Source organism: Gambusia affinis, linkage group LG19, assembly GCF_019740435.1.
Source record: "Gambusia affinis linkage group LG19, SWU_Gaff_1.0, whole genome shotgun sequence".
Lineage (NCBI taxonomy): Eukaryota > Metazoa > Chordata > Actinopteri > Cyprinodontiformes > Poeciliidae > Gambusia > Gambusia affinis.
In genome coordinates, this window is record NC_057886.1 from 12,806,994 (window position 1) to 12,822,693 (window position 15,700).

The 15,700-nt window shown below is 40.2% G+C and overlaps 1 protein-coding gene across 3 annotated transcripts in view; it reads right to left on the bottom strand.

The window, feature by feature from the left end:
• prkar1b (protein kinase, cAMP-dependent, regulatory, type I, beta) overlaps positions 1-15,700 on the bottom strand; it is a 66,860-nt gene that overhangs the window by 3,001 nt on the left and 48,159 nt on the right. For all 3 annotated transcript variants that reach the window (XM_044101334.1, XM_044101335.1, XM_044101336.1), the window contains 3 exons: positions 11,824-11,884; positions 8,273-8,394; positions 19-100 (listed from right to left, as the gene is read on the bottom strand). In XM_044101334.1, the coding sequence (XP_043957269.1) occupies positions 19-100; positions 8,273-8,394; positions 11,824-11,884 (265 nt within the window). The remainder of the gene's footprint in view (positions 1-18; positions 101-8,272; positions 8,395-11,823; positions 11,885-15,700) is intronic.

Sequence of the window (15,700 nt, forward strand, 5' to 3'; positions counted from 1 at the left end):
TAAAAAGACAACACTCACCAAAGTAGTCTGAGGGTCCGAGGCGTCCGACCTCGACATACTCCTCATTGTCAGATCGGCGCTGCAGAACAGAGGCTATTCCCTGCGCACACAGAAACAGAAAGGTCCTCAGCTATGTAAAAGAAAAGCAAAACTGTAGAAAAAGTGGATAGGAGACTGAAAATCATGAGGAGGATTAGGCTGAGGAAAAAATTCCTTTGCTTCATAAGAACACAGGTGCACTGGATTTAGTCGTCTGCGCTGTGGGACGAACACCTGTTGCGTTGGACGCACATGAACAGCAACGTCCAAGACGGGACAGGACAGAAAAATCCGTTATCTCTGCCCTGGTTCCTCCACTGAATGATAATCACAAACATCTAAGCCCACTTGGGGATGAAGTGAGTCATCACTGTCTCCATCACGAAATCCTCTAAATCAGAATTCATCCGTGAACTGGAAACTGCTGTATTGTCCAACAAAGAGGAGCTTAAAGTCCTTAAACGACCCCCAAAACACTGCACACACACGCACATGCCTGCACACGCATAAATTCTGAGCCAATATTAGAAAACGCTGAATCAAAAAAAGCACTTTAGAGTGCAACAACTCCAGGTGATGCATATATTCATCATGCATTTTTGTTGTTGTGGGAAGCTTGAGTGTGTGATTCATTTAAACAAGCAAAGGGAAGAGGAAATTATTTGGATTTATTTTGGCCAACAAAGGACTAGTCCTGCAGCTGTTAGCAAACTTCAAACTACATGCCTGAAAGTGTATGTTTTTCCACAATCTCCCAGACACATGTTTGAAGCTGCACCCGATGCATGCTTTGCATGCATATTCAGCGTTAATTTTGAAATGTACATGTACATAGCTAAATAACTTCTATTTTACTGTTATTCCTGCACTTTATATTTAATATTTAATATTTATATTTATATTTTATAGTGTATTTTATTTATTCTGAGTAACCTCATTGGAACCTCAAAACATTGTATGCAACGAAATTTCGTTATGTATACACCCCTGTGCATACAAAATGACAATAAAGTCTAAGTCTAAGTCTAAGTCTAAGAAACACGCAACGTTTAAAGAGCTGCTGTAATTGATGGCAGGTAAAAAAAAAATAAAAAAGAGAAAAGGAAAGTCAGGACGGGAACTTCCCAGCTTGTCTTGGACTGCTTTAGAAGACAGAGTTGATTGTTCCAGCAATCCCTCAAACGTTTCTAATCCCTTTCTGCTTTCTGTGCTCCTGGTCGCTGACCAGGCTAATAATGCTAAATATGAATATAATGAGGCTTAATGAGAACCCCCCTCAAACTGCCAGCTACTCACTGCTGGCAGACAAAGGTGAGACTGTATTTCAACAAAAGGATGTGTGTGACTCTGAGTTTATGCTAGAAATGGGCTGTGCAGAGTATTTCAAGCAAGGAGTAATTTGCGAATCCCCTTTTCAAATCAGTGCTGGAAAATTTGTACTGTGCAGTTGCCATGTTGACAATGCAACTCGTTGCAACAGTGTCAGCGACAGTCGGAGAGAAGGGAAGTCATTTATGTTGTTTTGCAGCAGCACCGTCTTCATATGATGACTTGAATGTGTTAAAATGTGATTTATTTGATAACTAATCTAATCAACCAGGAAACGGAGAGTGTTAAAATAACCAAGAGGTCTGGAGGAACTCTGATGGAAAATATGTTGACATGACAACCACAAGTCCTGAACTCAACAAATCTGGCCTTCATGGGATTTAAACTGTTTTGCTTAAATTCTAAAAACACTGGATATGGAGAAAAATTAACATTTCAAATCAATAGTGGTGGCAGCATCATGCTGTGGGGAGGCTTTTATTTGGGATACCAAGGGAATCTGGTAAGAGTTGGGGGGAAGACAAATGGAGTTAAATCCTGGAAGAAAATCAAGCTGGATTTAGAAATTTTGTTACATTATCATTTTAGGAAAGCATATTTCTTTATTTGGTGATTAACGCCTGGTTGTTGTTTTGTTTTGAGATCAAAAACTACTCATCAGTACTTCAAAGTTTTTTAAAAGTTTTATTGGTCGTTATGCAGCTGTCATTAGACAGAAAGGTGGGTTATCAGAGAGGGAGGAGACATGCAGCAAAGGTCGGGCCAGGACTTGACCTCACAACAGCCGCGTCAAGGACCAAGGCCTCCATACATGGGCCACGCTTCACCCCTCCGCCACTGCTGTGCCCTAAAATTACTTCGCAGTTGCTGTTTATAATGAGGAAAACAATTTTAAATCACAATAAATGGTGAATCTCCTTCAAATTTAACTCCCCATTATTGCGTCTTCACATTTTTAGTCCATTCTAGTACTATTTTTGTAACTTATAAACTGCTTTTGTAGGATTGCAGTTGGATCTTTTTCAAGCTAAAGGAGAAATGAATAAGCTGGAAGGTAGCACTCCTGAGTTTACAACCACTGTAATACTCTCCTTTCCATTCATGTCCAAACAAAGAGAGTGAGACAGTACAGCGCTGCAACAACAGTTGTTCATGAACAGGCCTCATCCAGTGTGGTCCAGATAACCATCTCATACTGTACCACCTCAGGGGGAGTGCTCTGCTCCACAGATATTTCTTTTATAAACATTTAAGAGCTTCGCCTGCCTAACAAAGGCCGCTCCAGACCGCTGACAACAAAAGACGGCAGGAGATGTCAGGCATAAAGAAAAACAAACAGAAAATAACAGGGAAACACAAGTGAATAAAGAGTTCGCGCCAATTAAATAAGAGACAAGCAGCCGTTTGTCCCTCAGCAGATCCTTTGTAACAGCTCATGCACAGAAATACATATTCACATGCATCAGCACTTAAATAAATACGCCACAGGCGGAAGGTAATGAATCAACTTGGGATGACAAGTCAAAATGTAACAGCTTGCTTGTAGGAGAAGCAATGGAACGCCAACGTGCTCAGAGAAACACAGACAGGGGCACAGGCCGAGATGGAGAAAGGTGATATCCGGAATAGCCTGTTCATGGGGCCACCCAGTACCAGAAGTGTCTGCACCTTCTCATTCAAACACACACAGCTCACAGACTGCAAGCAGCACTGTTTCTAACTAAACTTGCTCTCTTCCATCCGCGCCTGAGGGCTACGCTAAAGCAATTCCAAAAATGGCTTTACTCCGTTAGGACCCGGTAATCTTGAACTTCTTCTGAAACACCTTCCGATTTGAAAACCTCAAATAAAAATGACCTGCTTTATGAACTCCATTGATCCGCCCTCACTGAAATCAGGCATCAGCTGAACCGCACGTCAGGAAACAGGTTGGGAATACAGACGAACAGCAGATGATATATGCTGTTGGAAATCCACAGAGGGTCTTTGTTCTGCGTGACCCACAGGGACCCTTTAAGTCTCGTCAGTGTGATTACTCTTGTGGGAGGTCAAAAGACAAATGTGAGACAACTTATGAAATACTGTTTAGAATGATGACTGGGGCAGACCAGGGCAAATATATGAGCAGAGAAGATGACTTCATGATATGCCTTACCTTTACAACCTCTGTGTTTTATTTACATAATGACATTTAAAACAAAATTGTAATTTTTTTTTTTTTTACTGAACTAACTTCATATATGGAAATAAAAATATAGAACCTTAAATATTTTCTCATTCAATTGCATTATAACCACAAACTTCAGTATATTTTTGGGTATTTTATGTGATGGATCAACATGAAGGAAACATCATTTCCACGTTGAAATACAGTAGTGGCAGCACCATGCTGTGGGGAGGCATGGGTTGGAGGTTATTATTTTGTCACCTCCTACAGGTTTTCTTTCAGGACTGCCCTGAAAGTAGTTCTGTCTGTCTTCCCTTCAACTCCAACCCTTTTCCCTATCTCTGCTAAACTCAGTCATTACCCCAGCATAATGCTGCCATGGCCTTACCTTGCATAAGGATTAAGGATTATTTTATTTGTATTCTAAAATGAAAAGCCACAGAAGAAGAAGAAAAAGAAGAAGAAGGGCAGAAAAAAGTAACAGATGTGGTTGATGTCAAGGAAGCTGAGATTCGACAGCTCGTGGCCCCTGGAGCCTGTGAGGGCTTGTTTGTACAGTGTGAGAATAAAATGTAAACATGTCCTTTTTCATTAAAGCCTCAAGCTTCCATCCAGGCCACAAAAACATGATGTCTCTCTATAAGCTCCTTCTTTTAAAGCAGTATGTATGTAATGGAGTTTTTTTTTTCTTTCGCCGATTCACAAATAACAGTGAGAGGAGACAGATTAGGACACAAGGGAGGTCTGAGCAAAGGAATTGCAATTACATAAAAAGCAATAACAACCATAATATGTGCACATGAGAAGACAGAAAAGGGGAGAATATGGTGAGATTACAGGGAGCTTTTCTTGCAATTAGTCACACTTTCAAAATCCTCCTTTATTTTGCGGTCTGCCCACATGGCCTGCCCTCCTTTACTCATCCCTTTCTGCCTCTGTCTGTCTCCCTCGCTCTCTCTCTAGTCTCCCCTCCCGGGAGGCTGGGTCTCCTGACCCCGTGTGAAAGTCAGCGACACGCATTCCAGCCCAGTCCACGGCGCTCTGGGAAAGTTGGGCTGCCATGAGACATGAGGTTACAAACAGAACCGAACCGCTACTGGGCGCAAAAGTAGGTGGAAAAACAGTGGGTGTGTACAGGCCCAAAAGATTTAAGGTGGGAAACAGCGATAAATCTTGTATAAAATGTAGTCATCGTCCTTAATGATAAGAGCGACTGATCTGTGATAAGCACAAGCTAAAACTTGTTTGTTGAGTCGGAAAACGCATTGCCTCTTTGCTCCCTCTTTTACTGTGTCTCCATCTTCTATTCCCCTCAGCCCACAAGATATTTTTCTCCTTTTGGCATGTACAAACTCCCAGATCGGTGAGTCATGCAAAGCTGATTGTTTTTTTTTTTTCTTTTTCTATTTTCTGCAGAGTTAAACTGACCTTTGAGGGATGCCTGCAGCTAAATTTGGAGGCCTCAGACACGACTAGCTGGTGAAATACAATGTTAGGAAGTTTAAAGCACTCATTCAGCTAAAACCTTCCCAAATACTCTTGCAGTATGACACACATCAATGCACTTTCTTGGCATTTTAAGTATCAGACCAACACAGAAACTGTAAGTTTGGAGGAAAAGAATGATTTTCAAAATTTTTTGTCAATACAAATCCAAAATGTATTGTGCATAAATTTAGACAGCCTTTGGGAGAACATACTTTTGCTGCAATGTCTCTGCTCTCTTTGAACACCTACAGACTGACAATTTTGTTCATTCTCCTTCACAAAATAGCTCAGGTTCATTTAAATTTAAAGGAGAGGATCCAAAGTGTTGCCACAGAATCCCAATAAGTTCCCAATATTCTCTGGATTTTGATTGGGTCATCCTAAAATATGAATTTGCTTCAACCTGAACTATTCCATATTACTTCAGATTGTATCTTTAGTTTTGTTGTCCTGCAGCAAAGTGAATCTCCGCCCCGTCACAAGTCTTCTGCAGGATTGCCTTATAATCTGCTCTAGTCATCTTCCCATCAACCCCGACCAGCTATCCCTGATTACTTATCGATTCTCCAACCTGATCTGCAACTCCCTGGGCCTCCTGGCTGCTTCGTGTTGCTCTATCACATAAAATCCAAACACAAAGCTTGTGGTTATGAAGTGTGCAACTGAGAAAAAGTGTGAAACTTTGCATAGTTTACTTTAGATTAAATATTTTTGCTTTTTAAGGAAGTAATAACGTGTTTAAGAAAAAAACAAGTTTGGAAAATCAATTGTAACACTTTTCTTAACTATATATAAAAGTTTAATAGTAAAGTGAAATTAAAATAAAATTCAATCAAATAATAGCAGGTTGTTGCTTTAGTTAGTCTAGGTTTACAGATTTCTCATAGCCTCAAATCAAGGATGGTTGCAAGCACTGTTGCAGCTAAATATAATGTTTCACCATGTTTGCTAAAGTACAGCCTGTAAACATTACATGTGGTCACTGTTCACAAAGAGCTCAATTTATTGTGTGTGAGACTACAACTCGCTAACCTCATTTTACTGCTCCTCAATAGCTGGTTTACTCTGTGTTGTGTGCGCGTATGTGTGTGTGGGTTCCTGGGTGTTGGTCATTAGGGAAACTGGTCTTCAATGCCACACATTCAGTTTAACAGAGTGTGCACTTTTCAGTCACTATGCTGTCAGGCAATTTTTTCCCGAATTCTCATGGCTGACCTGGAGCCAAAAGCGAATACATGTCAGTGTCAAGATAAGATCTGGGAATTTTACGGCAACATCTGGAGGTCCTGTACTGACTTGTGGTCAGTAGTAAGAGTGTCCTTAAGAAAGAAGATTGTAGCAGGTAACGTAAGGCAGTGGCCCCCAACATCCGATCCGAGGACCAATTGGTACCGGAATGGACATAATTCAATATGTCCGTTCCACGTATTGAGTCTGGAGGAGCTTTTATTTTGAAAATACTAAACTGGAAGCTGTCGGTTACGTCATGCGCGCCAACATGCAGCAAAATGAGGAGAAACAACGGCATCGGTCTCGATCCTTATGGCCCGCAACCCCGCAACCCCCAAAACCCCCCCGGTCCGCAGAAAATTTACGAAGGGTTGACCGGTTCACTCTACTAAAAAGGTTGGGGACCACTGATGTAAAGGACTTGTGGGGTGACATTAAAACATCTCACAGCTGAAAGTGAGGAGTGGTGAAAACTTTCCACAGACTGACGTCAGAGGCTGGTGGATGTCTGCCTCACTGAAGTTGTTTCAGCCAAAGAGAGTAAAACTAGCTGCTATGGGGGAACATGTTCTAGCTTTTACTCAGTTAAGATACACATTTTTGTTTATATTGCTTGACCAGTAAAACAAGGCTGTTTAGTTGGAATTAAATCTGTTTATTTGCAAGAAGCAAATAAAAAGATTACATTAAAAAAAAGATTAAAATCTCTTTTTATCTCTATTTATCTTATTTTGTTCACATGATTGTATTATCAGAGCAATCCATCCATTCCCTTATCCAACATTATCTCTTGTGAGGCAGGATACACCCTGAACAGGTTGCCAACCCATTAGAGGGCAACAGAAAAAGACAGGACAAACAATCGTGCACATACACGCACAAGCACACCCCCACATGTTTGTGCGGCTATTTTTGCGGAGACTTTCCATTCATTTCTACAGCCTAAACCTTACCACTACCCTTATCCTAAACCTACCCATTATAACCCTAACCCTAACCAAAACTCAATTCACACCTTAGTCCTAAATCTGACCCCTGACCCAAAACAGCATTTCCCCTTGTGGGGAACAGGCTTCAGTCCCCACAAGGGGACTATTCAAGTCAACTCTATGATAATACTTCACTTTCACAGAAGAAATGTTAAGAGTCACTTTCTGTAAACATTTTCTGTCATTTGTAATTTACTTTTAGAGAAATGAAAGTGAAAAATATAGATTAAAATCGGAAATTGGATCTGGAATGAAATAAATCTGAGATTTTATTTGTAAGCCACATCACCCAGCCGTAATTGGAGTTGAAGCCAGGCACAATGATGAGAGTGAAAAAAAATTATGAAAAGAGATGTAGAACAAAGGGAGAGTGTTGTGTAGGAAGGATAGAGGTGAAGAGAAAAAAATTATTGAGTAAAACATGAGATAAAGTCAGACATCATTCAGTCTCCTTCTTACATTCTATCTCCGCCTTACCTAATCTTGTGTACTGTAATCAAGGCTAAGCAGAAATCTCGACGGACACGGACATTACTACTGGCATATGATGAAGTGAGCATCACCTGCAGGAGAGTCTGAAAAGAGGAGAGGAAAGAGAAGCAGGGTCTCCCTCCCGTCAGGAGCCCTCCGGTCAGAATCCTCCTGGCCTGACCCCGCTGAAAGCTATACAAGTATGGAGTTAATCAAAACTGTGTTAGGATGACAGGCAGGAGGCCCTCTGAGAAGCCATGCCAGGGGCCCCTTTTCCACAAAGCTTGCACTGTGAGGGGGGCCTGCTCTTTGCACAGGAATTGTGGTTGAGGGCCGGGGCAGGTAATCTGTCTGCTGGTGGCAATAAACTAAAATCAGTTCTGATGTCAGCGGAGCCGTCTTCAAGGCTTTGGCTCAATGACATGACCATCAACCCTTGTGCCCACCTGATGACACATGCATATACTCAGGTCCTACATGTCAGCACTTACACTTTAGAGGAAATGAGACAAAGCGTTGAAATTAGCCAACATAATGGGCAGACATGACAGATCCTTGCCTCTGTAATAATGAAGAAGTCATCTCCAGGCTCTCCCTGCACTACGATCTTCTCCCCATCCTCAAACTGAACTGGCTCCAGAGCATCAGCCACAGTAAGGCGCTCCCACTTATCCAAAGACTCTGTGAATAAAGCACATTAAACTGTGAAACAGCGGACGCACAAACTCATATTCAAACAGTGTATGTTTCACGCTCACAGACGCTGCCTTCACGGTTCTCCAGGGAAGTTGTGGGGATAAATCCCATTCCAGGCTAATCCGGTTATTCATCAGGAACCATTACATTTCAGATCCTTTGACTACTCCCTCGTTTCATGGAGGCCCAGGGAGCTTAAACACCTTAAAATTGAGCCCTAAATCTGTTCTACTTATGGTGGCTTGTGGTGACAGAGATATGATTTATCCCCAAAAAGAATATTTTACTCAGCAATAAGCTATGCTATGAGAGCATGCTGAATGCAGCGCCTTGCAAAAGTATAACCATGTGAACGTTTTAATATTTTGTGGCTTTGCACCCACAAACTTCACTGAGATTTGATGTGAAACAACAACAGACTTTTGAACTAGTAAAACAGAAAAGCACACATCTGTTTGTTGTTGTAGAGAGAAAGTAAAAAGCTACAAAGCGTCCTGCTTAAAGTTTGCGAAAAGCCACATATAGAACAATGCAAACATGTAGTATATTATAACGATGCATAATACTGGGTAAACAGAATGCTAAGCAACTATTGCAATCAAGTTCTTTATGATTGCAATTTTATACATATTCAGGGCTGCAACTAATTATTTTAGCAATTGGTTATTCTGACAATTAAGCAATTAATCAGATAAGGAAATAGGAACCTTAATATAATAATATAAAAAATGCACTAAAATTTACACACAGGAAGAACCTAAATACAGAAAAAATTTTGCAAAAAAAGAGGCTGCTAACAACTTGTCACTGGGGTGGAAATTCACCTCCAACAGGAATGGAACACCACATTAAATCTCACTAACAAGTTTGTGGTTGCAAAAAGAAAAGAAAAGAAAAAACTTAAGAGGAAAGAGTACTTTTGAAAATAGACCGATTAAATAAAATTTTAGGTCTATTTAGCTCCTTTTACAACCAGCAAATTAGTGACCAAAAATAGTGGCTAATTATAATTAAATATTTCCAAAGCGTTTTACAATAAAGCAGGATTTAATGTCTAATGAATCAAGCCTGGAAAAAGGAAAATCCAATCAGTATTTTCTTTCAGTTTCTGGGAGATCTTTCAGCCAGTTGGTTGTTCCAACTATCCGACCACAGAGACGTTGACGTGGTTAGCCTGAGATATTCCTAGAAGCCGTTGGTTATTTCACAGAAACCGAAGCGGATAGTTTCTCATCTCTCTCGGAAAAGAAATGCTTCAACCAAAAGAGGTTAAAGCAATGCAAAATTTGATGTTTAAGAAAGATCGGTCGGCCAGAAATAACCGAGTATCTCCACACAGATGTTTAACCAGATGATCTCATCCTTCATTCACACTTCAGCAGATCAGTGTGGGCTAATCTTCCCCAGTCCTATCCATCTGCATGTGGAATGTGGCTTATCTGCAGCGAAAACACTCCTCATCCTCAGCTTTGTCTAGATGAAAAGATGATTCCCTGTTTTTATTTGACTAAGACGCGAGTTAGAAGCATAAAACTGCGGCGGGCTCTCTTTGTCTGGCAGCATTGTCTCCTGATGAGCTCACAAACTGATCCTGTTGTGTCTATTTATCTGTGTGTATAACCGTGTATGCATTTAGGATTAACTAGGATAGGCCTGGCAGTTTGGAGGTGTCCAGTGTCCTCTCCAGTGGGGCCACGCTGTCTGCCGGACCCAGATGGATGTCTTCTGTCTGGCTGCAAACTAAAAGGCAGCAGGTCCTGTAGAGAGGTGATCCTTAACGGCAAGGCAAGTAATACGATACAGAGATGTCTTGACTAAAGGAGCTACATTTTACGCTTCACGGAGCCTGCACCCACTTGGATCGGCTTGCTGAAAACATCCAGGGACCTCACTGCTGGGGTGTCGAAGCCTGTTTAAGTGCGGGTGTGACAAACATTTGTTATTTCTCACTTAACAACATAACATCAAGGGCTTGCACCCAATTTTGTGGCTATCTCTGAAATCAAAGACAAACAAAAACACTCCTGCCCCCTGTCGCTCTTTGCTTTTGACAGAGGGTGAGCAGAGAGGCGAAGCGGCGGAAAGGGGGACTGAAGAGGTATTCTACCTCAACGAGGGAGGCGGGTTCTCGAATTCAAGCCTCAACAAAGCTGTCAAAAAGGGAGAATAAAAATAAAAAGAGCCGACTTCAGAGAGACAATCTCCTGAGTCCTGAATTGAGTGTATGTGTTTACTCACCCAGCTAATAACTCTGTACAGGGGGCACGGCCTTACCCTATACACCACACACACACCATCAAGCGGATGGGGATGAGACGTCACTTCCAATTGCAACTCAATTCGAAAGTCAGAATGAATCTCATTCACCTTCTCTTTAAATCCAGTGGCCTGTGTAGGCTGGGTTTTATCCAAATTCCAGCAGGAAAGAGAGGCTTATCCTAACTCCCTATACTTTAATTGTCCACACAGAGACATTACAGAGTGTGGCGGGCTTAAGGGTGAACACTGTGAGTAGATTAAGACTGTAAACACAGACCTTACTCAGCTATAGGCCCCGTGTGACAGCGTATGCCTGTGTTTATGTGGGCTAATCCACAATATATGTTAATTTAACTGCCTCGACTCTGGATGCTGGGCCTTTTAAATCAACTTAGACCACAGGTTAGTATTGCTTGTGCAAAAGTACCCATTCTTCATTAAAGAAGGAACAATAAACAAGTTGACTTAGTGCAAATTTCTTCAATCACTTTGTCCCATTAAAACCACAAGCCTCAATGTATTTCATGGGATTTTGTGGTAAAGCAGTAAGAGGTGAATAGACAACAGGTATAGCTTTCCAGGTTTTTGAGAATAAAAATCTGGAAAGTATCTCTTGCTTGTTCTTAGTCTACAGTATGTTTTTTGTTCAATCCAATCCAGAGGACTTAAAAGCGTTGAGTGAGTCAGGCTGCCTGATGAGCAGCCGACTCACTGGTTGAAACAGTAGGAGCACCTTTAAGGTTCTTCTGTGAGAGAATGTGGCTGACCATAGGCTTGAAGCTTACTATACAGACATTTAAAAACAAAAAAAAAAAATTATAATTAAATCTCAAACAAACAGGAAGTCAGTGGTGGGGTGCTAAAACTGAAGTAATGTGTTCTCATTTTTTGTACCAGTTAGTAGACAAAATTTTTTATTCAACACATATAACACTCAAATTTGATGACCTCCAAAGGAAATTGGTTGTGCTGGATTTTGATTTGTAGCATTAAAAAGAAATGTAGCCCACACTTTTCTGAATTTTATTTAGAAAGCAAATTGAAAAGAATGTATATTTCCCACAATTTCACAAATTGTACATGACCTATGTGAAAATGCTGAAGGCTTATGAATAGTTCTAAAAGGCACTGTACTGATCTGACAAATACACTTACCAAGGATGGAGACCTTGCTGAGGAACTCTTCGTACATCTTTCTCTTTCTCAGAGTACTTCCCTGTGAGACAAACAGAAATAACATTATCTGATCGATACAATCCTAAATCAACTGGTAGCACAGAAATTTCATTGTGCTGCTAAATACTGAAGTCATTCTTGGAGTGGCTCGGATTCAAAAAGCACATTCTGATTCATTTTGCAACAGCCTTTATTTTTCTCCCACTTTCATCACTGAAGGATTAGCAAAAGCAAGCGTCAGCAAAACATAAATTAAGTTTTTAATATCTAAAAATATTTGAATGATTATTACTTTTCTGTATCTTGCATGAAATTTTTTGCACTGGCTATCAATCATACAGCAAGAAAAGTCCAGTGCCCATAAACGTAAACTACAATACAAGTTTTTTTTTTAAAGATTAACATGTCACAGTTCACGGGGTCATGTTTAGGGAGGTTTGTATGAGATATGGAGTAAAGTTTATTGCGTGTGTGTCTGTCTGTGTGGCCCGCCCCACCCACCAGGCAGGGGACTTTCCCCTCCCTGGTTTTGCCATGAAAATCAGGTGCTTCCTGACAAGTCCAGACCCAGAGGACCCCTTCCCTAATTGTGTTTCTTCTTCACTGCACAGAGCCACTCAGGGAGAGCGGGAGAATAAAGAAAGCAAAAAGAAAAAAGAAAAAAGAAAAAAATCCAGTGAGGACAGGCGATCTTGTCCGACCTGTTTCTGCTCTTTGCATGTGGTAGTGATATATGTATTGAGGCTTGGGGTGTCTTCAGCACAAGTGCTTGAGTCCCGCTGCTGCCTCTAATTTCATATAATTTCACATTTTGTCTTAAAAGGGGAGAAAATCTTCCCAAGTGAGTCAACGTCAAACTGAAGATCATAAACAACTTGATTAAAGGAATTCTAGGCTGTTCTGCCTCCCTCCTGGATAAATGATTTGAGTGCGTGCAGGCAAGTCTGTTTTTAGTTCGGCCACTTATGTTTCACTGCTATCTGAGCAGGGACAAAATTTTGAGGCTCTACTGTTAAACTTTCACATGCACACTGCGCTCCAAGTCTTACAGCCTTCTGCGAAGCTTAAAGATTCAAAATCATTGCCATGCAAACATAAAATGCATACAGCACGTCTGATTTATGTGAGTGCTGCAGGAACAGCAGGGTGGGCCCAAGTAATGTGAAGGATTTGCATTTCCAAAAGTTACCAAACAAAAATGTGACACTATTGAATGTCATACTTTCTAGCAGCCGTCTTTATTGGCATCTCCCCTAATCCATCCCGTCTACCTGGGAGGGCTTCAGCACACAATCATGTGTAAAAATGTCCTACTTCTCTTTGACCTACTGTCTTCACCATTTATGTGGTTAAAGATGAACCGGCATCTTTGTCGGTTTGCCGTCTTTGAGGTGGAATCATCAAAGGCTTGAGGTGTGGAGCGCAGCCAGACTAAACCAACTGTATCTTAAGCCCCATCGCTATCGCCTTCATCTCCGTCCAATGTGACACATAACCGCTCCCTCACTCTTCATCGCTCCTTTTTCTTGCTAGAATTTCCCCTTGTTTCCTTTCGTCTTGTGTTCTGTTTGTTGACAGTGGTCTGTCAGTTTGATAATAGCTTTGGATGTAACTGTGTCTGTTTAAATACCAAGATGACACAACAACGCTGGTATTGTATGACTGATGGCAACACAATGGGGAGAGTGTGTTTACTACAAGGACTGGTATTACATTGTTTGCTCAACTCTTGAATAAGGAAAGTGGTGGGATGTGTGGGTGTGGTGGAGTTTGAAGGGGCGCCTTGGCTTTGCTTTACAACATCAAATGAAATGTTACACATGTACTGTGTTGTCAACATGCTCGTTGGTTAAAATTATTTATGATAAATTTAATAATGCGATTTACTCTTTACTCGTCCAGGAATAGACTATGGTTTTCAACTTTAAACCTTAAAAATCTGTAGCTTTTCCTCACCCTCCAGTCTCTGTATAAACAATACAATCATTTACTAAATTACTACCTCTTTTAAATATATATATATATATTTTTTATTTATTTATTTGAAAGTAACAGTCACCTTTAATCTTACACGACTACACCATCATTTACAAATCTACAGAGCTGCAATGAGGAGTTCCTCAGGGTTTTGCTGTCGGACCTGTCTCGTTTTTGTTATGGATTCTGCCATTAGGTCAGATAATTCAAAGATGTTTTTTTTTTCTGACAACACGATTAATTAAAAGAGCTAACAAGATCTGATTTTAAATGTCTTAGTATAGGATAAATTTAAAAGAATTACAGCATAAAACAATCAGATTTTAGAGATATATTTCTTGAATATAGACAACCATTGACCAACATCAAATAACAATGTTATTCATGCCTGTACATAAATAATATTTGAACTGACAGCAGTATTGTCTTATAGTACTTATATTCTCTTTGACCAGTACATTACATTTGTATCAGTTAATACTTTCAACATTTCAGCATTTCATTTTGAAGCATACTGCAAACATGCACTCCATTACAGATGTCTCATCTGTAAGGAACTTTGTAGTAGCCGTGATTTGATGTTTATTTACTTCAGCTTGCTTATGTTGTTTGATTCATGGTACTCATCTGTTTGCTGTAGAATTCCCAGACAGTTTTTCCCTCCTCAGGGAATACCATAATAATAGAAAACAGATCAGTTTGTTAGCACAAGCTTTCTTCATTTTAAACAAAACCCTGTAATCACGTAAAAAATAAAATCATTTGTGAAGGCTAGTTCTGTGTACTACTTTTGTGTAAAATTTTTCGCTTATTACATAATCAAGGTGTGTTGTTATGCACAAAACATATTTGAAACATTTCTGACCTCCAGGCACCAATTATTTCACTAAGGGGAATAAGCCATATTTTCAGAAAATATTTTAGGAGCCCGCGTTATGTTAATTGTAGTGTTTATATTCACTTTTCTGTAGTGCTGTCAATTAAAAAAATTTGTGAGGTTAATTAGATTCTGCTCCTGTGATTAATCATTATTAACTACAATGTACAACTTTGTAAGCTCCTGCCGCACTCCAATTAAAATACAATCAATTATTATTTTGTAGCAGAAATTGGCATCTAAGGGAAATGTACTACCCTACACATGCATTCATAGTAGCAAACTTGTTCAGGGAACAACTAACAGATAAGATATATCTTATTTTCTAGTTCTTGGGTGGACTCCCCTTTCTAATCTTGCCCTGGGAAACTGCCCAGATTGCCAATATAAAAAAAAACTCTACCACTCTTTTTTTATAAAATGTGTAAGGAAATATTATGTTGTCTCAGACCAAATATGTCTGAGGATTCTCAGTTTTCCATGTTTCAGGAATGTTTGAAAGAAGTAATATGGTTTTAAGCATTAATTTAGAAATGTGGCTCTCCCTTCATTACTGACAGTCGCTTATCTTCATCCAGAAGCATACATAGCATGTATCATAATGGGCGTGTGTCACAATGCAGGGTGTAAAATGAACACCACACTGCTATGTAAGGACAGAGCAAGTCAAATTACCTTTGACGTCACGTGTCATTTTCTTCCTAATCTAAATATAACAATTGCCAAATAATTTTGGACTGAAAGTTAAAAGCTTTGCACACAGCCCATGACTGGTTGTAAGTGATCAGATAATTATTGGGTAAATCAATCAGAAAGTAGATCCAACTCCGTAGCTATGCTAGTCACTTCAAGCATCTGGGATGCTGAGGTGAGTAAATCTTCATTAGCGCAGACACAAATGCCTACATAGCACAATAGGAGAAGAACATTAATAGGAAGGTTCTGGCTGAAAGGGAAAAGCAGATGTCTCGCAATCGGAAAGTCCAGTTTCCTCCACCATCT